The 22,754-nt window shown below is 40.0% G+C and overlaps 1 protein-coding gene across 3 annotated transcripts in view; it reads left to right on the top strand.

Moving 5' to 3' along the window:
• Positions 1 to 18,301, top strand: part of glsb (glutaminase b) — a 91,677-nt gene extending 73,376 nt beyond the window's left edge. The window contains exons 15-19 of one of the 3 annotated variants that reach the window (XM_063051977.1): positions 7,553 to 7,614; positions 14,469 to 14,545; positions 14,641 to 14,704; positions 15,225 to 15,372; positions 16,190 to 18,301. In XM_063051977.1, coding sequence (XP_062908047.1) covers positions 7,553 to 7,614; positions 14,469 to 14,545; positions 14,641 to 14,704; positions 15,225 to 15,372; positions 16,190 to 16,198 — 360 coding nt within the window. In that variant the 3' untranslated portion in view covers positions 16,199 to 18,301. Of the gene's footprint in view, positions 1 to 7,552; positions 7,615 to 14,468; positions 14,546 to 14,640; positions 14,705 to 15,224 lie in introns of all 3 variants that reach the window. The other 2 variants (XM_063051976.1, XM_063051978.1) reach the window with 2 other exon arrangements.
• Positions 18,302 to 22,754: the final 4,453 nt, after the last annotated feature.

The following is a 22,754-nucleotide window of genomic DNA, read 5'->3' as shown; positions in this document are numbered from 1 at the left end:
AAATGGAAACATCACAACTGAGGCAGGAGCTCTGGAAGGACAAACATTCTAAAATTACTGACTTGAAACGCTAGTTCTGTTTCTTTCCACAGATACCAAGTCACCTGCTGAGTGCTGTCAGAATCCTGTTTTCAATTTCAGCCTTTGTTCTTCTATTTTGGAAGGGAGGGACGGGAAATGGAACTGGCCAATATAATAGGCCCTTATTTATGCTGTGGTAATTGTATGTTTGAGCTATTTGAATTACTTCCTTTTGGTAGGAAAGTCATGCTGAATATTAATAGTTATTGTGTAATTTCTACTTTTCTTATTTACACAAAATTGTCCATCCATTAAAGCATAAAGCAAGCTTCCAGCCCACTTTGTCTGCAGTAGTCCTTTGAAAGATCTATCCAAATAATACCCTTCTCTTGATCTTTTAAAAGTCTCGCTGTTATTCAGTATTGTCCTTCAGATGATATAACAATTAAAATTAACCAAGGAATTCTGTTCCATTTTATAAAGGAAGCTGCATTTGAAATGATGCCTCTGTATTTGTGACTGCTTTATCATTCATGAAAGTTGGTCTCTATTAAATTAGATTAGATTAGATTAAGAGGACACTCAGTCCTCGTTTATTGTCATTTAGATATGCATGCATTAAGAAATGATACAATGTTCTTCCAGTATGATATCACAGAAACACAGGACACACCAAGACTAAAACTGACAAAAACCACATAATTATAACATATAGTTACAACAGTGCAAAACAGTACTGTAATTTGATAAAGAGCAGACCATGGGCACGGTTAAAAAAAAAAGTCTCAAAGTCCCAATAGCCTCATCATCTCACACAGACAGTAGAAGGGAGAAACTCTTCCTGCCATGAACCTCCAGCGCCGTAAACTTGCCGATGCAGCACCCTGGAAGCACCCGACCACAGCCGACTGAGTTCGTCCGAAAACTTTGAGCTTCCGACCAGCCCTCCGACACCGAGCACCATCTCTACGAGTGCTTTGACCCTGCCCTGGCCGCCAAGCAACAAGCAAAGCCAAGGACTCGGGGCCTTCCCCTCCGGAGATTCTGGATCACACAGTAGCAGCGGCAGCAAAGCAGGCATTTCAGAAGTTTCACCAGATGTTCCTCCGTGCTCTCACGTCTGCCTCCATCAAATCAGGATTGTGCATGGCACCCTACTTGACAGATAACAGATATTCATCACTGGAGTGGCCGCTGCGCGCTGCGTTGTACCGCCATCTTCTCCTCTCCGACTCAGTGGTGCTAGAAAGTTTATGAACTCTGTAGAATTTTCTCTATTTATTTCTGCATAAATATGACCTAAAATGTGATCAGATCTTCATGCAAGTCCTTAAAGTAGATAAAGAGAACCCAAATAAATAATGCACAACAACATTATACTTCATTTATTTATTGAGAAAAATAATCCAATATTTTATGTAATATAAAAAGTATGTGAACCACTGGGGTAATGCCTTCTACGAAAGCTATTTGGAGTCAGGTGTTCCAATCAATGAGATGAGATTGGAGGTGTGGGTTGTAGAGGTGCCCTGCCCTATAGAAAAAAAAGACGCACACAGGTTACCGACAGAGCCTGCTCTTCTCAAGAAAGGTATGTTTATGTGCACCATGCCTCAACTAGAACAACTTACAGAGGACCTTAGAAGGAGAACTGTAGAGACACATGAAGCCGGAAAAGACTACAAAAGCATTTCGAAAGACCTGAGTGTTCGTCAGTCCACAGTAAGAGAAATTGTCTACAAATGCAGGAAACTCAGTATTGTCACTACTCTTCCTAGGGGTGGGCATCCAGCAAAGATCACACCATGAGCACAACGTGCAATGCTGAAGGAGGTGAAAAAGAACCCAAGGGTAACACCAAAAGTTTGCAAAAGACCAACGGGATAGTCCACAATGCATCAGGGACAACGTCTGGACAGATGAGACAAAAGTTGAACTTTTTGACAGAAATGCACATTGCTGTGTTTGGAGGAAAGAAGGCACTGCAAACCAACACCAAAACCTCACTCCCAACTGTAAAGCATGGTGGAAAGAGCGTCATGGTTTGAGGCTGCTTTGCTGCCTCAGAGCCTAGGCAGCTTGCAATTTTTGAGGGTACAATGAATTTAAAATTGTATGAGTCATTTTACAGGAGAATGTCAGGGTAGCAGTCCATCATCTGAAGCTTAATAGAAGTTGGATAATGCAACAAGACAATGACCTGAAAAACAAGAGTAATTCAACATCAGAGCGAATCCTATAGAAAAGTTGTGGAAAGACCTGAAGCAAGTAGTTCATGCAAGGAAGCCCACCAACATTCAGAGTTGAAGCAGTTCTGTAAGGAGGAATGCTCTAAAATTCCTCCAAGCCAACATGCCAGACTGATCAACTGTTGCCGGATATGTCTGGTTGAAGTTATTGCTGTACAAAGGGCTCACACCAATTACTGAAAGCAAAGGTTTACATACTTTTTCCAATAAATACGTGTAGTATTGGATCATTTTTCTCAATAAATAAATGAACAATTATAATTTTTTTTGTGTTTACTTAATTGGGTTCTTTATCTAGTTTTAGGGCGCATGAAGATCTGGTCATATTTATGCAGAAATAGAGAAAATTTTGCAGGGTTCACAGACTTTCTAGCACCACTGTTAAATGTAAAGCTCTTTGTGCCATTTGTGGCTGCCTGGTTAAAGTAAGTGCCATTCTTTTGACAAAACTATCATAATGAACTGATTTATGTTATTGATGCCTTCCCCACAGACTGGTGCTTTTTAGTGTTTGAAACAGGTCTGAATAATACTAATTTCATAACTAAAGTAGCTGCTTTAGTTGGACCAGGAGGATTTGATTTTGTGCTGTGATTCTTTTCAGAAGCTCAGAAAAGCACAAATATTTACATTGATAAGAGAAAATTATAATGTATTCAAAAATAAAGGTCATAATAATAGCATTGGATAGATAGACTTTGCAAATTTTTGAGTGGGTATAATTAAATTGAATCAGTTTTGTCTGCCTACATATAGGCAATTACTACATTTACTTCTTTTGCTTACACAACTTCCATATCTTTCTTTGATTTTCCAGGTCAGATGAGTTGAAGTATCAGTGAAAATACTTAGCAAAGGAAAACAAAAGCTTTTTTCTTCTGCTGAATAATCTGACAGTCAAACTGATTCTTATTGAATGGCTTGTTTATTGCACTTGACGTGCTGGTGAAACAGATGGCTGAGGGACCTTTGTAGCACTTAGGGAAAAGACACTTTGAAAGTTTTCTGCTTGTAAATGTCCCTGAGTGATGAATTGGAAATTGTTCTTTTTAAACTGTGGCTTTGGCATTATTTTTGGCATGTAATTTGGAATTAATAGTTATTAAATTAAATATCACAACCTTCATTCATTTTAAAAACGGCATCTGTTATTCAGGTCTTGGAAATTAAATATAAGAGGACATTTACTTTTACAAATTAATTGCAAATGATTTAAATAAAATGGATTTAAATCTTAGGCAATATTGAACTATTATTCACATAAAATTTGAATTTTATGTGAATAATTTTGAATTTGAATTAACATAACATTAAAAATACCTTAACTTTTTTTATCTATCTTGCCCTGCCCACTTTCAGTCCATTCACATTTAGAGCTTTATTGTCATTGCTGAGGTCAACAAGATTGCAGTGCTCCTACATTGACTGCAAAACAGCCTACTGACAATTCAGTTACTAAAAACACAATGACTAAATTTAAAATAAAGTCGGAGTTAGAATGACATCTACTGAATTAAAAACAAACAAATCTAATTTTAAAAGAAACAGTGACTGTGCCATTCAAGTGTTGCATGTGTCCATGTCATAAAATAAAATGATTAAATTTCAAATAGTTTCAAGAATTACACCCATATATTACACTTAGAGTTTGTCCATAGTGCCTATGGACTATGGGTGGATGGGGAGGGGCATTGTTCAGTTGTATGACAGCACTGGGAATAAAGCTGTTTTTCATTCTGGATGTCTCTGTCCTCCTGCTGGATGGTAGGAGATTGAACAGGTGATTACTGGGGTGGGATGAGTCCATCACAATTTTGTGAACCCGCCGTAGACATCATGAGTTGTAGTTATGTTCTAATGATGTTCTGTGCGGTCCTGATGACTCGTTGAAGTGCCTTTTCATTGATCTTTTTGCAGCTGGTGTACTATACCGTCATGTAGTGGGTCAGTATGCTCTCAATTACTTATTGAAAAAGGTATACCAGCAGCTCTCTTTTAAACTCCTGAGATAGTATAGGTGTTGCTGAGCCTTCCTTACTATGTTGGTGGTCTAAGAGAGCTCTTTTGTGATGAACACTCCCAAGTACTTAAAGTTGGAAACTCTTCCCACTGATTAATCATTTATGAATAGTGGAGCTTGTCCTTACCTTCTCGATTTCCTGAAATTGATGATCATCTCTTTTTTTATGTTAAGTGAAAGCTTATTTTTGCACCATTCGGGCAACTTGTGAACTTTGTCTCTTGTTTTGTTGTTATTTGTAATAAACCCAATCACTGTGGTGTCCTCTGCAAACTTGATGTTGGAGTTGTACTATAGGCAGGAGCACAGTCATGGATGAAAAGAGTATAAAGGAGTGGGCCTAGTACACATCCCTGCGGTGCATCACAGTTCATGGTCAGGGAGGTTGACGTGCACTTGCCTAGTCTGATTGGGTGCGATTGGTAAGAATCCAAATGAAAATTGATGTTTTGTTTCCCACCCAGATTGTGTAGTTTAATGGCCAACTTGTTGGAGAGTATGGTGTTGTAGTTGATAAAAAAAAAAGCATTCTGGCATAACACCTTATGCTTCAGGTGTTTCAGTACAAAGTGGAGAGTGATGGAGATGGCCAAGGTCCCATGGCAAAGCATTTTTCAGACGTTTGGATATGTATTGTAAATAATGAGATATAGGTGAAACATTAGCTGAGCCTTAATGATTTAAATAATTTGGAAGAATAATTTCTTTATCACATTGTTGTGGGTGGGTGGAGGGGGTGTTGGGTGCGTTGCCCAACAACAAACTGACTGATTAGAACTTACTGGCATTGGCTTCACAAACTGACTGCATGGAAAAAAAACTAATTGTAAAATAGCACTCCCAAGGCATGTACTAGTTAGATATTTGTACTGTTGCAAGTGGTGCATTTCTGAGCCAGTTCTAAAATTACAGTTGCTTGATATGCTGGTTTCTCACTCCTCTCTCCATTTCCTTTCTCCCACATTGAAAGCATTGCTTATTTTAAAAAAAGTTACCTTTGTTTAACTTCTCAAAGAACAAACAAGAAGGGCAGCAAACTAAAGAACCAGGCACCCACAACCAGGTTGATGCAGGGCATCTGGTGAAGATGAATGTGAAAGTGTTGTTTAAGGCAACAGTATGGTGTCCATATGATGAAAAATGCACTACAAGGCTAGGGATTACTGGTCAGACTCTCAACAATTCATCTATCTGGTTAGAAAAGATTTTGCTCTCTCCTAGGCCAGGGGGACATTCATTGCCTGAAATTGTCAAATTCTCCATTTTGAAGTTACACAAGCTGGTTGGATAGTTCTGACTTGCCGAAATTTGTACAGAAGTGTCTTAAAGAACCATTGTTTTTTTGTAGCTGGAGATTAAGAATGGGAAGTGGGGTGCAGAGTGTGAGCCCCAGTTGACAATGTGTATCAATGAAAAAAAGGCTCATTTTAATTGGGCAAGGGTTTGAAGAGGATTTGCAACCCAGCTACCAGAACATGAGATGTTAGGATGTTTATATAGAATTTCTACAAATGAGCAGAGTCTTTGCTTCATGTGGCTTAGTTTTATTGTATTAAATAGTAAACACAATGGTGGCCAATCATGTAGAAGATGGAAGGAGTAAAACTACGCACCAACCTGACTTGGTCCAACCAAACAGAGTTCACTGCCAAGAAGGCCCACCAGCGCCTTACGTCCTGAGAAAACTAAAGAAATTTGGCCTGTCTCCTAAAACCCTCACTAATTTTTATAGGTGCACCGTAGAAAGCATTCTTCTAGGGTGCATCACAACCTGGTATGGAAGTTGTCCTGTCCAAGACCGAAAGAAGCTGCAGAAGATTGTGAACATGGCGCAGCACATCACACAAACCAATCTTCCATCCGTAGACTCACGTTATACCGCACGCTGTCGGAGCAGTGCTGCCAGGATAATCAAGGACATGACCAACCCAGCCAATGCGCTTTTCGTCCCTCTTCCCTCTGGGAAAAGGTTCAGGAGCTTGAAGACTCGTACGGCCAGATTTGGGAACAGCTTCTTTCCACCTGTGATAAGACTGCTGAACGGATCCTGACCTGGTTCTGGGCCGTACCCTCCAAATATCCGGACCTGCCTCTCGGTTTTTTTGCACTACCTTATTTCCCATTTTGCTATTTTCTATTTATGATTTATAATTTAAATTTTTAATATTTACTAATTTTAACCATTTTTAATATTTAATATTTGTAATCCAGGGAGTGTGAAGCGCAGAATCAAATATCGCTGTGATGATTGTACGTTCTAGTACCAATTGTTTGGCGACAATAAAGTATAAAGTATAAGTATAAATAAATCAGTATAACAAAATGACAAGCTGGAACGTGGGAGACATCTACATGAAGTCATGAGTCATTATAAAAAACAGATTACAGGTATATACTCAAGTTTGATATATTTGCCATAAAATATTAGGAAGCAAAGACTAGCAGTAAGAGTAAAGGGTAGCAGACACATAAAAGTTGCTGGTGAACACAGCAGGCCAGGCAGCGTCTCTAGGAAGAGGTACAGTTGACGTTTCGGGCCAAGTCCCTTTGTCCTGACAAAGGGTCTCAGACTGAAATGTCGACTGTACCTCTTCCTAGAGATGCTGCCTGGCCTGCTGTGTTCACCAGCAACTTTTATGTGTGTTGCTTGAAATTCCAGCATCTGCAGATTTCCTCGTTGTTTGCGTAAGGGGCAGCGGAAATGGTCACGGGCAAATATTACAAAAGCTTTCAGAAAAATTGTGAATGATTCTCCCAAGTGTTAGAATTGTTGGAGGATGCCCAAATATGAAGATCAGGTAAGCTTGGACAAAAACATGGTTTTCTTGCAAAATTTAAGCCTTTACGTACTGAAGCACAAAACTTCAAATAACAGACAAATAATTTCTAACAGTTATTCAGGGTTTGTGAGGAATAAGTGAGTTAACAGGAAAGCATTATTTCCATTAGCTAGAATATCATTGAGTTTGATATAAGTTTAGAGATGTAGAAGAAGTGTGTATTACAAACCAGTGTTTTAAATTTAGATACATTTGGAAAGGATGGAAAAAAGAATTTAGAGCAATAAATGGCTTTGTTTTTGAGGAGTCTGAATGACCTTTTGCAGTTTCTTATTTTGTTAGATCCTGGTGTTAAAATGTATGGAAGAGCCTGTTTGGGATTTTAATAACTTTATTGCCTTCACTATTTCATACTTATGGGAGAAACTATAAATCCCACAAGAAATTGACAATGGATTTTTGTTTTGCTAAACCCCTTTTAGGTGAAGTCTGTGATCAATCTTCTCTTTGCTGCCTATACTGGGGATGTGTCTGCACTCAGAAGGTAAGATTTCTTCAAGGGTTTCATCAGGTCATAGTTGGGTTTATGTTCAGCTAATTGAGTTTGGTACATGGATTCTTATTTGCAAACACTTTTACTGAAAACACTCGGGTTTGGTGTGCCGGATGCAGTCAAAAGTTCCAGAACTTTTTGCCAAGGGTTATGGGAGAGGTATATAGTTATTGCGGAATAAGGGAATTCAAAGGAGTTGTACTTTGCTTATTGTTGTTATCAATCCAGCCACATTAAAGTTTGTTACTCAAAAGTAATGTCGTTTTATGACCCCAGACTTTGCCTCTAAGCGGATGAACTGGAACTGCATTAAGTGATCAGATGATTTTAAGAGATTTCATTGGAATTGAAATAGATAGTAATGCCACTATAATAATTGCTGGTTTTAAATAGCATAGTGTTGTGGCAGGTTTTGCTTTGTGAAAGGTTTTCCTAAACAACTTAAGCAAATACATTTTGGGTTTAATGAACATTTGATATCCTAAGCCATTTTAAACTTTGCCATCTGCAAGGCTTTTTCTCCCCGGCAATATCTATTACTTGACAGTCATTGATTTATTGGAGTATTCAGTTTACATAAAAAGTAAAATGACAATGCTTATGCAGCAGCAAATAATGGTTTCGGCAAATACATTTCTACATCCATTAATCATACTGTATGTGCAGAATGTACAAAAGGTGCTGATGCTCACAATAACACGATAACAGTTCTCCTTAGAGATAGTGTATAATATAAAAACAAGTATTTTGGGGACCACTTTGGTTTTCTTTTAAACTTATTTGTCTTGCAACCACCAAGGAAGTAAATTGCATGAACTCATCAGGAAAATATATTTTGTAGTTGTCACTACAAAGTTTATTTTTTTTTCTTGAAGGAATTGGCATCAGCAGTGGGAAGGCTTTTGGAAGGTATTCTAAGGGACCGGATATAAAAGTATTTGGACAGGCATGGAATGATTAGGGATAGGCAGCATTGTAGGTCGTGACTAACCAATCTTTTAGAGTTTTTTGAGGAAGTTACCAGGAAAGTGGATGAAGGCAAGGCAGTGGATGTTGTCTACATGGCCTTTAGCAAAGCACTTTGAAAGGTCCCGCATGGGAGGCTGGTCTAAAAGGTTCAGTTGGTAGGCACTCAAGTTGAAGTAGTAAACTGGATTAGACATTGACTTTGTGGGAGAAGCTAGAGAGTGGTAGTAGATGGTTGCGTCTCTGACTGGAGGCCTGTTACTGGTGGAGTGCCTCAGAGATCTTTATCAACGATCTGGATGATATTGTGGTTAACAGGATCAGCAGATCTGTGGATGACACAAAGATTGGCGGTGTAGTGGACAGTAAAGAAGGCTATCATGGCTTGTGGAGGGATCTGGATCAGCTGGAAAAATGGGCTGAAAAATGGCAGATGGAATTTAATGCAGACAAGTGTGAGGTGTTACACTTTGGTAGGACCAACCAGGGTAGGTCTTGCACAGTGAATAGCAGAGAACTGGGGAGTGTGATAAAGCAAAGGGATCTGGGAATACAGGCCCATAATTCATGGCAAGTGGTGTCACAGGTAGATAGGGTCATAAGGAAAGCTTTTGGCACATTGGCCTTCATAAATAAGTGTACTGAGTGCAGGAAACAGGATGTTATGTTGAAGTTGTATAAGATGCTGGTGAGGCCTAATTTGGAATATTGTGTGCAGTTGTGGTCACCCATCTACAGGGAAAATGTAAATAAGATTGGCAGAGTACAAAGATAATTTACAATAACGTTGCAGGGTCTGAAGGACCTGAGTTACAAGGAAATGAGACTTTATTCTTTGGAATGTAGAAGACTGAGCAGAGATTTGTAGAGATAGACAAAATTAAGAGGGGTATAGATAGGGTAAATGCAAGTTGGCTTTTTCCATTGAAGTTGGGTGGGACTACAAACAGACATCATGGGTTAAGTTTGAAAAGTGAAAAATTTAAGGAGAGCATGAGGGGAAACTTCTTCACTCAGAGAGGCGTGAGCGTATGGAGCGAGCTGTCAGCACAAGTGGTGCATACAAGCTTGATTTCAACATTGTAGAGAAGTTTGGATAGGTACATGAATGATAGGGGAATGGAGGGCAGGTCAATGGGAGTAGGCAGTTTAAATAGTTTTGGCATGAACTAGATGGGCTGAAGGGTCTGTTTCTGTGTTCTACTTTTCTATGACTCTTAACTGATTAATCCTAGATAAATCTATTTCTGATGTGAGTGCCTTCGCCATTTATAAGACATTGGTGCAAATTAGGCCCATCAACCTATTGAGAATGCTCCGCCATTCCAACATGGCTGATTTATTATCCCACCCAAGCATTCTTCTGCCTTCTCACCATAACCTTTGACACTCTTACTAATCAAGAACCTATCAGCTTCTGCTTTAAATATACCTAAATAACTAGGCCTCCACAGCTGCTGTGGCGAGGAATTCCACAGATTCACCATCCTCGGGCTAAAGAAATTCCTCCTGATCTCTGTTCTAAGGGGCCGTCCTTCTATTCTGGGACTGTGCTCTCTAGTCCTTGACTCCCCCACTGTAGGAAAGAACCTCTCCATATCCACTCTATCTAGGTCTTTCAATATTCATTAGGTTTCATTGAGATCCCCGTCCCTCTTCTAAACTCCAGAGAGTACAGGCATAGTGCGTCAAACGCTCCTTATGCATTAACCCTTTCATTTCCAGGATCACTCACCTGTATCTCTTCTGTACCCTCTCCAATGCCAGCACATCTTTTCTTAGATAAGAGGCCCAAACTGCACACAATACTCCAAGTGTAGAAACAACAGGAATTCTGCAGATGCTGGAAATTCAAGCAACACACATCAAAGTTGCTGGTGAACGCAGCAGGCCAGGCAGCATCTCTAGGAAGAGGTACAGTCGACGTTTCAGGCCGAGACCCTTCATCAGGCCACAGTCGACGTTTCAGGCCGAGACCCTTCGTCATGTCCTGACGAAGGGTCTCGGCCTGAAACGTCGACTGTACCTACTCTAAGTGCGGTCTGACCAATGCCGTACAAAGCCTCAGCATTACATTTTTGCTTTAATATTAATGTCCTTTCAAAATGAATGCTAACATTGCATTTGGCTTCCTTACTACAGACTTAGCCAGAAAGTTAACCTTTGGGGAACCCTGCACAGGGACTCCCAAATCCCTTTGCACCTCTGATTTCTGAATTTGTTCCCCATTTAGAAAAACAGTCTGCGCTTTTATTGCTTCTACTGAAGTGTATGACCATAAACTTATCTGCATTGGTTTCCAGTTACCTTTCCAAGTCCTTTTGCAGACTCCATTGCCGCCCCTCCTCCTATCTTTGTATCATCTGCAAACTTGGCCACAAATCCATCAAACCCATCATTTGGATCATTAGTATATAGTGTGAAATGTAGTGGATCCAATTCGGGCTGCAGAACACCACTGGTCATCTGGCAACCAACCAGAAAAAGCCCACTTTATTCCCACTCTTTGCCTTCTGTCTATGCTAGTACCTTCCCTATAATATCATGGGCTCTTATCCCTTATAACAGCCTCATGTCTGGCAACTTGTCAAAGGCCTTCTTAAAATCCAAGTAAACAACATCCACAACTCTCCTTTGCCTACCCTACCGGTTATTTCCTCAAATAATTCTGACTGATTTGTCAGGCTAGATTTACCCTTAAGGAAACCATGTTGACTTTGGCCTATTTTATCATGTGCCTCTAAGTACCCATAAATCTTGTCCTTAATAATGGACTCTAACATCTTCCCAAACAGTGAAGCCTATAATTCCCTGGCTTTTGACATTTGCAGTTTTCCTGATCTTCAGAACCTTTCCAGAATGCAGTGATTCCTGAAAAATCACTACTAATGCCTCCACTATCTTTCAGTTATCTTTTTCAGAACCCTGAGGTGTAGTCCATCTGGTCCAAGTGACTTAATGTATCTGCCTTCCGAGTTTTCAGCTTCACAGCCACCCTCTCTTTGGTAATAGCGACTACACTAACTTCTGCCCCCCGACCCTTTTGAATTTGAGGCATGCTGCTGGTGTCTTTCACAGTGAGTCAAAGTCTGTCCCGCGCCTTTGTCATCAAGCCGGTGCTTATGCCAGTTTCTGTAGCTTGAAGCAACTGAGAGTACAAGACCACCCCCCCCCCCAACCCCAGATAGGTCGCCAGTCTATCACGAGGTTAACCCCCCCCATTTGCCGGTACCCATTTTCAGCTGGGTAGACTGGAGCAGTGTGTGGTTAAGTGCCTTGCTCAAAGGACACAACACACTGCCTTGGCCGAGACTTGAACCCATAACCTTCAGGTCGTGAGCCCAACGCCCTAACCACTTGGCCACGCGCCACTCTTTCACAGTGAAGACTGACAAAATTGGAAGAAGATAGCACCAGCAAACAACGTGACCGATGGTGACATCCTCCAGATTGTTCATGAAACTACCTCTTTCACTTGTTTTACTACTGCTTTTTCTTCCACCGGTGGATTTGCTACTGTCGGAGCCTGTCTACATTTTCGTGGTGTGTTTTTGGGCTGATTTATCAGGACCATGGTCCCAACATGGTTCAGGTAGAACCTATCCCATTGGGACAGCTCCTTCCTTCCCCATTACTGGTCTCAATGTCCCACGAATTTCTGAGCCTTGCATTTAGCTCTCCTATCTTATTTACTCTATGCCAATTTGCACACGGCTCAGCTAACAACCCAGAGATTGTTACCTTTTTGGTTCTGTATTTTAAATTAGTCCCTAGCTGCTCAAATTCCCTCAGCAGAACCTCGTTCCATGTTCCTCCCACATTGTTAACACCCACATGGACCATGGTAACTACTTCTCCCACTCCAAGATATCCCGAAACTGGATACCAGTCAGACAACGCAGCCTCTGGGGCTCTCAATCCTTGCAACAGAGAATTGTGTCTGTTCCCCGATTATAATATCCCCAGTTACAACTGCATTTCATTCACTTTCCCACCCCCCATCCCCCCACTTGAGTGGTTTCCTAAAGCACAGTACCAGAGTTCGGTTGCTCGTCCTTCCTACAGCCCCCACTCTCATCCTCACAGAGAGTATCAATCTCAGAACTGTTCGACAAGCTCAAGGGCTGAGGCTCCTCCAACACTACCTCTTGGATCTCCCTACCTGGCTCACTAACAGTCACACCATCTTACCCCTGACCACACACCAAAGGACTGTCTCCTGAAACAGTGTCCAGGTATTGTTTCCTGATGCACCGCAGTGTTTGAAGCTCAACATCATGCTGGTCATTAACTTTAAGCCCAAGCTCCTTAAGCAGCCCACGCTTGCTGCAGATGTGGTTACCAAGAGCAACAATGGGGTCCATCAGTTCCCATGTCATTCAGCTGCAACACATCACTTGATCCTGCATCTCTATCTTATTTCATTATTGTAATTTGTTTTTTGTTTTAAAAGTTAATTGCTGTATTTCTTTTAAAAAAAAAACCATTGCGTGTTCTAACTGACTCCTCAGCTGTGCTGCCTTGCCAAACCTCAGACTTTTGTTAACAAAATAAAAACATAAATTGCTGAAAATACTCAGCTAATCGGGCCTTGCATGGGAAGACAAGTAGATTTAACGTTTGAGGTCAAAGACCGTTCATTTAAAATTGGAGGGAGACAAATAGAAATTTGTTAAACTGCCGCGAGGGTTTGGGGGGCTGGTGTGAAAGAATGTCACTAAAGGGGTAAGCAGTAAATAAAACTACCTGGTCAGTGAGCGAATGGGAGCAAATTGGAGATTGAGAACATAGATGAAAGCTCCTCAGTAAAATAAAATGTGGGAGTCACAAGCTATAGACGTGTCAGCACATCGAGTTGGGCATATTCTCCACTCCAGGAAAAAAAGGTAGGAGGAAGAACTTCATTGCCTGTGTTTGCAGTGGAAAGTGCCTTGGGGGTGGTTGTTTGGAATGGAAGAAATCTAGAGAGTAGTGTAGGGAAAGATTCCAGTGAAATGCTGAAAATAAAATTGGAAGGTACATTTTATTACATGGAGGTGGCAGAAATTGCGGGGAATGATCCGTTGAAAGCAGATGCAAGTGGGGTGGAAAATGGGGATGACGGAGAGTGGGTGAAGGCAGAGGTGTGGAAAATGCTTGAAATGTGGTCAAGAGTTTTGTTAGCAATGCTAGCATAGAAGTCACGATTCAGGAAGAACAGACCTGGACAATAGTCTGATTCAAAGTTTGGGTTTCCTTTGCAGTGGTGTTATATTTATAAATATTGTTAAAATAGTTGAGCAGTTTGAACTCGCCTTCTTGATATGCCTAAAATGGGGAGAGTCAATATTATGGTGTTGGTTAAAAGCAGCTTAAAGTTGCAGTGCTGCTAGCAAAAAAAAGTCTGTGGATGTCCATCTGATAGGGCTCTGACGTTAAGTCATCATTATTAGCTATTTCACATGCAAGAACCTAAAGCAATTATAATTGCACAGTTGCAAGTCATATGAAGAAGAAACACTGGAAGGAATTTGCATTTTGTTTATTTTAACAGCATGCATTTTTGTATTTTTTTATTTATTGATACACAGCATGGAGTTGGCCCTTCGAGCCACGCCGAGCAATCCCCAACTTGGTCATAGCCTAATCATGGGACAATTTACAATGACCAATTAACCTACCAACTGGTAGGTTTTTGGACTGTGGGAGAAAACCAGAGCACCTGGAGGAAACCCATTTAGTCATGGGGAGAACGTACAGACTCCTTACAGTCAGTGGCAGGAATCGAACTTGGTTCGCCTATCCATGGTTACACGTTATTTTATCTGTATGTAATAGAATAAAGCAGCTTGTAAAGTTACTGGATCTATTTTTAAACAGTTACTTTTCTTTTACTCTAGGTTTGCTTTGTCTGCAATGGATATGGAGCAAAGAGATTATGACTCACGAACAGCACTGCACGTAGCAGCTGCTGAAGGTACAATTTAATTTCTAGAAATAGCATAACATTTATAGCATGGTGAGGAAGTCAATTAATAATTCAGAATTTCACAGATTTACTTTCATTTATAGGCCATGTGGAGGTGGTTCGCTTTTTATTAGAAGCTTGCAAAGTAAACCCATTCCCTAAAGATAGGTAAGTTGATAATGATTTAACGTCATAAGCAACCTGCTTAATCCACCCAGTTTAGCAGAATCAGTAAAAGAAATTCTGTAAAAGAAAATTGGCCTGTAGATAGTCCTGCTTGTTTTTTTAAATAATTGTGTTAATTTCTTGATTAATTCTGGATTTATCTCCTATAAATCATATATTCAAAGTAGTTACCCTGTTAAGATTATTCATCTTTAAAATCTATATTCTAAATGTATGTAAAACTTTTTAACAGGAAATCTTGAGAGAGCAACGTGTGTAATAATTAGAACAATCTTTGGGATGAACAGCTCAACCCAAAATATAAAATTCGATAAAGGAAAAAAAAGTTATTTTATTTTCATAAGTAGATTCATAGCAAGTAGTTTTGAAGATGGCATTGTTGGAGGTCAAATTCTCCTGAAAAATTAACATAATAATTATAATGCTATTTATGATTTCTTTTGGGTGGTTTTGCTGGAGTGTATTGCTTAACCTGTTTTATAATATAAAAATATAATTTCAGGTGGGGCAACACACCTGTGGATGAGGCAATTCACTTTGGCCACCATGATATTGTAACAATCCTTCAAGATTACCAAAACCAATATATACCTTCAGAAAACTCGAACAATGGAAAAGAAAAGCACTCCAAGGAGAACATAGACAGCATGGTATAGTTCTTCAATGTCCCACAGTAATTTTGTCCTGAATTAAACAAAACCAAACTGACATTTTAGTGATGCTTGTAAAATAGTGTTGTATTTTTGGCAAGTAATTGCTCTAGTAGTTTAGATTTGAAATGTTTTGATGTTGTTTAGAAAAACAAATGCCTGGGCAAAATTAAGAAAATAATCCAGTGCTCATTTTGAGTGATGATTCTGGGACTTGAAATAATGCACTAAGTTCTATGTGTGTTTTTGGGAAAAGCGAGCAGGATAATCTCAGCACAATTTAAGATTTTTAGGGAGCTGTTGTCTTACAGTCGATATAAAATTGCCATGAAGCCCTGAATGATACGAATAGTAGAAAGTGATAAGATCATTGCATCTCCTGGCTTATAAACACTGGAAAATATATAGTTGTAGAATAAAGTCATAAAGAAATAGTTATTGTTGTGGTTCATAACTTGTTGGCAATATCCCTGCAAAATGTGAGTGAACATTATTGTGTCCAGTAGATATTGTGAGGATGTTTTACCAGTAGAGGCAATTTTACCTGCACAAATCTTTGAACAATCAATTGTTCCAAATGTGTTAAAGGCAGATCATTGAACTGACCAGTAAGTGTTGACCTTTGTTTATCTAATACATCTTGTCCAATTTTAGTTGCATGATGACTCCAAAAGGCCACACTGAAGATGAGGAGTACAGAAACATTATTTCACTGTTGTCCTGTATGCGTTTGCTTAGGATTTGTTGCTTGAAATTTTTCCTTTTTGTTCAGTTTGCAGTTTCATTCACTGCTGACTTTTTTCCCCACATTCTTAAGGGCCACTAAACGGAAGAGACTTCATGTTACGTTACTGTAAATTTTGTAAGTAAATGTCTCAAAGGAATGCAAATGATTGACTGACAAAAATATTGTACTGTATTTATTAAGTTCTACCTACTTTCTCAAAAATGAATTTTTCCAACATTTTGCCTGTTTTATTGATGTTTAGAATAAGGTAATTACTAACTCTTCGGATGCCTGCTTTAATTAGAAAGTTTTTAAATCAAATTTTTGTTCACTTTTAGTTGAAGTTTTAGTTGTAGACAATTTAGGGAATGGTTTGTCAGTGGTACTTTGAATTTTTAAGCAAGTGTAACATTTTGTTTATTTTTGTGTTGGACTTAGTCCAATAGTTTGTAGTAATTTATTGAAAATAGACTGACCACTAACATTATACTTTAGCATCGAAACCAGTTAAAATATACAAAACTATCCTGTGCTTGTGCTGCCACAAGCTGCTATTTGTAGAGATTGCAGTGAATGCTTCTGTATGTCGCTTGCATCAGAAAATGTTCATTGTTCTTTGCAATTTGTAAGCATGACATTACAAAAGGCTACACAGTTTATGCCTTTATCTAGAGACATAAATATTTGTCACTTATGTGGATTATAATTTTGCATTTGCATTCTTAGGGCTTTAAATGTTAATCAAAGAATGGAAAAAGATACTTATTGCTATCCCTTCGTCTAATGCTCTAATGTGCCCATTTTGTTGATTTGGATGAAATTTTCTAAAACACCATTTTCCATTCTTATTTTTGAGGTAACTTGGCTTTTTTAAAAAACTTTTTTGCTGATGATCTTTTATGTACAAAGCTTCTAAAAACAAGTTGCCCTAGAACCATGTCTAGGAATCTTGAGTGTAAGAGTGTTTCTGAAATACAGTAGTTCCGATTTGCTCAATCTAGTTACATTTAAGAAAACCTTCCTGTGTTGCATTTTTGCATGAATCATTTGCATTCCTGCAGGATACCAATCTCTTTAGTAATTGCATTTGAAGCGTAATTTGTGTGTCGGAGTCTTATCTGCCAAAGTTTGCTTTATGCTCTTATTTGTGTCTGTGCTTGCTTAGAAAGATTGTAGCACTGCAGCATAATTTTGTTTTGAGTACCGTTTATCCGAAATATTTAGGATTGGAAGATTTTGGAATATTTGCATTTATATAACAAGATATCTTGGGACCGGGACCCAAGTCTAAACACGGAATCTATTTGCACGTACAGTTGTTGTGAAGCTCACAAAGTGAGCAGTCCTCAGTTGGAGCACGCTCTAACGTGATGGAGCCGGATTCTTCACAGACTGTCGGAGTTGAATGACCACCCCAGACCGCGTCTATAACCAGGTTCCAGTGCTGCACGAGGCGTCTTATCCACCATCGATTTCAAACAGCTGCCCTTTGCATAGCAAGTACAACAGGAAGGGGGATAGTTTTATATAATTTTAATAATTTTGTGCATGAAACAATTACCTACAATATTCAGTTTGTTGTGATAGATCTTTGCTTGTTTCACGATCAGCATGCCATTAAGTGTCATATGCTCTCTCCATTGATTAATCCACTTTCAATGCCCGATCAAGAATTTAATTTTTTGCTTTATTCAATGTTTTTCTATTTTTCATTAACTTCTGTTCATTATGGATGTGAGGTCACTTCTCAGAAGTGTTTGTGGTACTCAGTCCTGTGCATTGACTGGGAGCCTTCCCAGCTCCTTGTGGAATTTTTCATTTGCGACATCATGTCAGCGCTCAAAGAATTTCAGATTTCTGAAGTATTTTCTAATTTCGGATAAGAGGTACTCAACCTGTATTTCATTTAAAATGTATTTCTATCCATTGCTGTTATTTCAGTGTAGAACTTAGCTTAACGTGTGGTAGTATTGGCCTCTGATTGTACTTAAACCAAGGGACAGTTTGTAGCTATAACTGTTTTTGAATATCGTGACATGTGTTTCCAAGTATTTTGGTGTTGAATGTATTTGCTAACAGCAATCTTTTTGATTGTTGCTTGATATTTTCAATCTGTAATGTTAATTTTGATGTGTTGCAGGCAATGCAAGATATTTACTTAAAGATATAGGCAGGGTGTGTTAAATACAGAATAAATTAAATGCAGAAAAGTTTTGGATTCCTTATTTCATGCGCAAAGTGCAGTACTGATTTCAAAACTTGCTAATGCTACATCGATTGGAAAAGTTAATTCCCAAAATCACTATTTTTATTTGTTGTAATCATTTGTTTATTACTCCTTTCTCCATGGTTCTGCTAGTTACAAGTTTTTAAAATAGGATATGTAAACAAAATGCATGACTTATCTCCCCAGTTTCTCAAGGGAAACAGCTTCACTGTCTTGCAAAAGTGATCAGTTATGGTATTTTTAAAGAAAACATGTCCCCAGACCATGAGAAACACTATCTTATGTGAATCATAATCACAGTTGGAAAGGTCTGTTGAATTTCCACTTTCTTCTCTTTTTCTCCTTGATGAAATTAAATGATATCTCTTAATTATGGCTAACTTCCATCTAACTCATCAGGGTAGAATTAAGTTTCGATTAGTTATGGTGTAAGTATTTTAAGGAGAAGCATATTTAATCAACAAATTGAAGAACCACCTAGAGTTTATCATGAAACAGACACCTCCTCTTTTCTGCCTTTTCCGAATCAGCAGTTCTGCTCATTCCGTAAATCGAGAAGCCTTCAGGTCTGATCGCTGTATCTGGTGCGCCGGGAGAAAGCCACGTTTCAGACAAGCATAGAACACAACAGGTTCTCATCTCTCTCTGATACAGCAATCCTGCCCTCAGGTCCTCAGTTTTGTTCTGCAGCAACTGCACATTTGCCAGAAAGGTGCTGGGTAGAGGGGGGCTCATTTCCCTGTGTGTCAGCCTGGCTTGTAGTCCACTCTTCCTGACTCCCTTCTGGCCATGGCAATCAACTTTTGTCCTGTTAAAGGCACCATACCTGCCTGGTCGCCAAGTCCTTTAGATGAATGTGAGAGCTGTAGTTCATTAGGATGATTTAAAAGTACATTGTTCAGAGGGTTAATGAGAGTGAACTTGTAGAGAGAGTAATTCAAAAGAAATATAGAACATTGCCAATGATCACCAGCGCCATCTTGATCAGAGAAAGTTGGCAAGGATAATGCTGGAGATTTAATTTACATGGCATACTAAAAGGTCTTTGTGTGACACAATAACGATTAAGGCCAGATTGCAGATGGTAAATAATGGAATAGAAAGTTAATTAGTTTCAATATAGAAAGCTGAGATGCGGAATTAGGGGTAGTTTACTAGTGCAAACAATAGATCCCACAAGAAATGGTGCTGAGATCTTTGTTTGGAATTTTACTTGGTATCAAAAATAATTTTAAAATAGGCAGTTGTTACTAAATTCTGATTCATCATCATCAGCAATCACTCGTAGTCGAGTATGATTCTTCTCCTGGTGGCTGATCTGGTCATTGTGGGTCTTGAGATGACTGAAGAGGCCGATCTGTGATCCACAAGTCCTATTACAGTGTTGGCAGCTGTAGGTCATTGATGTGGTGGTGGACATAGCTGGTTGGGCCTCTCCCGGTCTCTCCTTATGTTGAAGCCATTTAGCCTCAGCGGCACGGTGGAGATAATCTTCGAGCTGTGCAGTCCCCTCATAGATGGTCCTTCTCCAGCTTTTCCCATCCTGTGCTAATTTCTCCCATCCGTTCGGGTTGATATACCACTTCCTCAGGTGGGTCCTGATATTCTCCTGGAACTACTTTTTCTGCCCTCCAGAAGTGTGCTTTGCATTTTTGAGTTGGCTGAACAGGAGTTGTTTAGGAAGGAGGGAGTCAGGCACATGGATGATGTGGCCGATGCATCGCATTTGGTGTTGAGTCACGATTGTGACTATGGAGTTCATGTTAGCTTCCTCCAGGATGCTGGAGTTAGTACGCCTGATCTTCCAGCTAACTCTCAGAGTCTTTTGGAGACATCTTTGATGGTAGGTTTCTAGGGATTTTATGTGCCTGCTGTATGTTGTCCATGACTCTGCTCCATACAGCAAGGAGGGGAGGACTATAGCTTTCTAGACCAGATGGTTAGTGTTGGGTTTGATATCCTGATCTTCAAACACCCTCTTTCTCAGCCTGACAAAAGCTCCACTCGTAAAACTATTCTGCAATTTATTTCAAGGTCAATGTTAGCTCTTGAAGAATGAAGGTTGCCAAGATGTGGGTATTATCCAGAGGGATGTTGTCAACTTGGATGGTTGGAGGTTTAGGAGTTAGATCTGGAGAAGGCTGGTGCAGGACTTGGGTTTTCTTAATATTTAGATCAAGTCCCAGGAGCTTGTATGCCCTGGCAAAAGCATCCACTATGCATTGCAGATCCTCCTCAGTGTGAGCAACGATGGTGTTGTTGTCTGCATACTGGAGATCCATACTGGAAGTAGTTGACACCTTGCTCTTTGCCTTGAACCTGTTAAGATTAAAGAGCTCCCCATCTGTCCTGTAGAGAATCTGAATGTCCTGTGGGATGTCTTGGCCTGTTGGGTGAAGGATGGTTGCAATGAAAACAGCAAACAGAGTTGGTCCCTGGTCTCAACCTTGAAAGGTGCTGTTTCAGAGCTGCCATTGCTGATGACTGTTGCACTCGTATCATTGTGTTAGAGCTGCAGGATCTTGAGGTATTCCCCTGGGCACCTGATTTTGGACAGTTCCTGCCAAGGGCAGGATGATTTACAGAGTCAAATGCAAAAGGTATATAAAGGTCATATAAGGTGGGAGATTTTGTGGCTTTCTCCTGCAATTGACATGCTGTAAAAATGTCAGATTTTCCTCTGGCTGGACGAAAGCCACACTGAGATTCAAGAATCAGTGATGGACTGAGAGGGTCCTAGAGATACAGCAACTTTCTGACTCTGGTTTCTTTATTGCCACCAAGGCACTGTATGCCCAAACTATTGTGGCTTAAACCCCCTTCGCTCCAAAGATGGACAAAGACAATGATGCCATCAATTCTTGATGGAAGGAACACATTCAAGAGCAATTTAATTGTAACATCACTGTTGACATTGAAGTCATCAACCAGCTCCCACAACGACCTATGAAGGAAGATACGAGTAAACCAAGTATCAAAGAGGTGCAGATGGCTTGCAAGGAATTGAGGAACAACAAGGCTACTGGGCCCGATGGAAGTCCAGTAGAAATCCTCAAGGAAGGTAACACAGAACTTTTAAGTCATATTCATAATCTCCTTGTCAAGATCTGGGACCAGGAGAGGATTCCAGTTGAACTCAGGGACACCTTGATTGTCACACTGTTCAAAAAGGATGACTAAGCTGACTGCAGACATTATAGAAGCATCTTCCTGCTCCCTACAACAGGAAAGGTACTCACCTGAATTTTATGTGACCGGACTTCACCTCTAGCAGAAGATCTGCCTGAGTCTCAGTGTGAAGTTTTGGTTGCCAGTAGAGGACAGCACCTAATTAATTGTATTGATGCTGCTTTCTCCACTCAAGTGTCAGTGCTTTTGCCAACAAGTCCAACCCAGTTCTTGCATTTACTTGGTCCAACACTCTTCCTTTTCTTGACATCTTTACCTCCATCCCAGATGATACGGCAGTTACCAATAATCATTATCAGCCCACTGATTCCCACAACCACACTTGCATTCCTTCCTGTAAGGGCACCATTCTGCACTCCCAGTTTCTCTTCACCATCATTACTGTTCTGAGGAGAATTTGCACACTGGTGCATTTGTCTACCTTCTTCCTTAACCACAGCTTTCCCTTCACCATGGTCGACAGGGCTGTCAATTGTACTACCTCTGTTTTCAGTATTTCTCAGCCTCTCTCCTCAGCCACAACTAGGAAAGGCTAGTTCACGTTGCATGTTGCAACTTAATGGTACTCAGCTGTGAGAAAGAGTGTGGTTGGAGAGACGAGATGGAAACGTGAACCAGGGAGATATAGAGGGAAGCAGTCCTTCAGAATGCTGAAATAGGAAATACTTTGTCTTCATCTTCCACCCCAGCAGCCTCCACATTCAATGGTTTATCCTTTGTAACCCCCAAGATATCACCACCAGATATATCTTCTCAGCAAGTCTTGCCCCTACACCACCGTGCACCTTTCCATAACTCCTGAGTGCAACTCTTTCATCTTCTCCCTTTCTCACTGCACAGGATCATGAAGCTGCAACACCCCCAATGTTCCTAATTTGCTCATAGCCGCAATACCTGCCTTGTTCCGGGATCCAGGAATGTATCACTCCTTCCAGGTGAAGAAGCAGTTTACTTGCACTTTCAGTCCAGTATGTACTATATTTGGAGCTCAAGATGTCACCTCTATATTGGAAAAATAAAATGCAAGTTGGGTGATCGCTTCGCAGACCACAGTTGTACAAAAGGATGACACTAAGCTTCTAATCTCCTGATTTGAATTTTCTGTCCCATTCCTACTCTGACCTCAGCGCCCGTCCTTGCTCCAATGAGCTCAAGGAAGAGCGTTTCACCTGGTGTGTTACAGCATCAGGGCTCGATGTTGAATTTAAGTTTCAGGTAAGTCGTCTTTGTGTTGATTTA

The sequence above is a fragment of the Mobula hypostoma genome, chromosome 6 (assembly GCF_963921235.1).
Source record: "Mobula hypostoma chromosome 6, sMobHyp1.1, whole genome shotgun sequence".
Taxonomy (NCBI): Eukaryota; Metazoa; Chordata; class Chondrichthyes; order Myliobatiformes; family Myliobatidae; genus Mobula; species Mobula hypostoma.
This window is presented reverse-complemented; position numbering and strand designations above follow the sequence as displayed.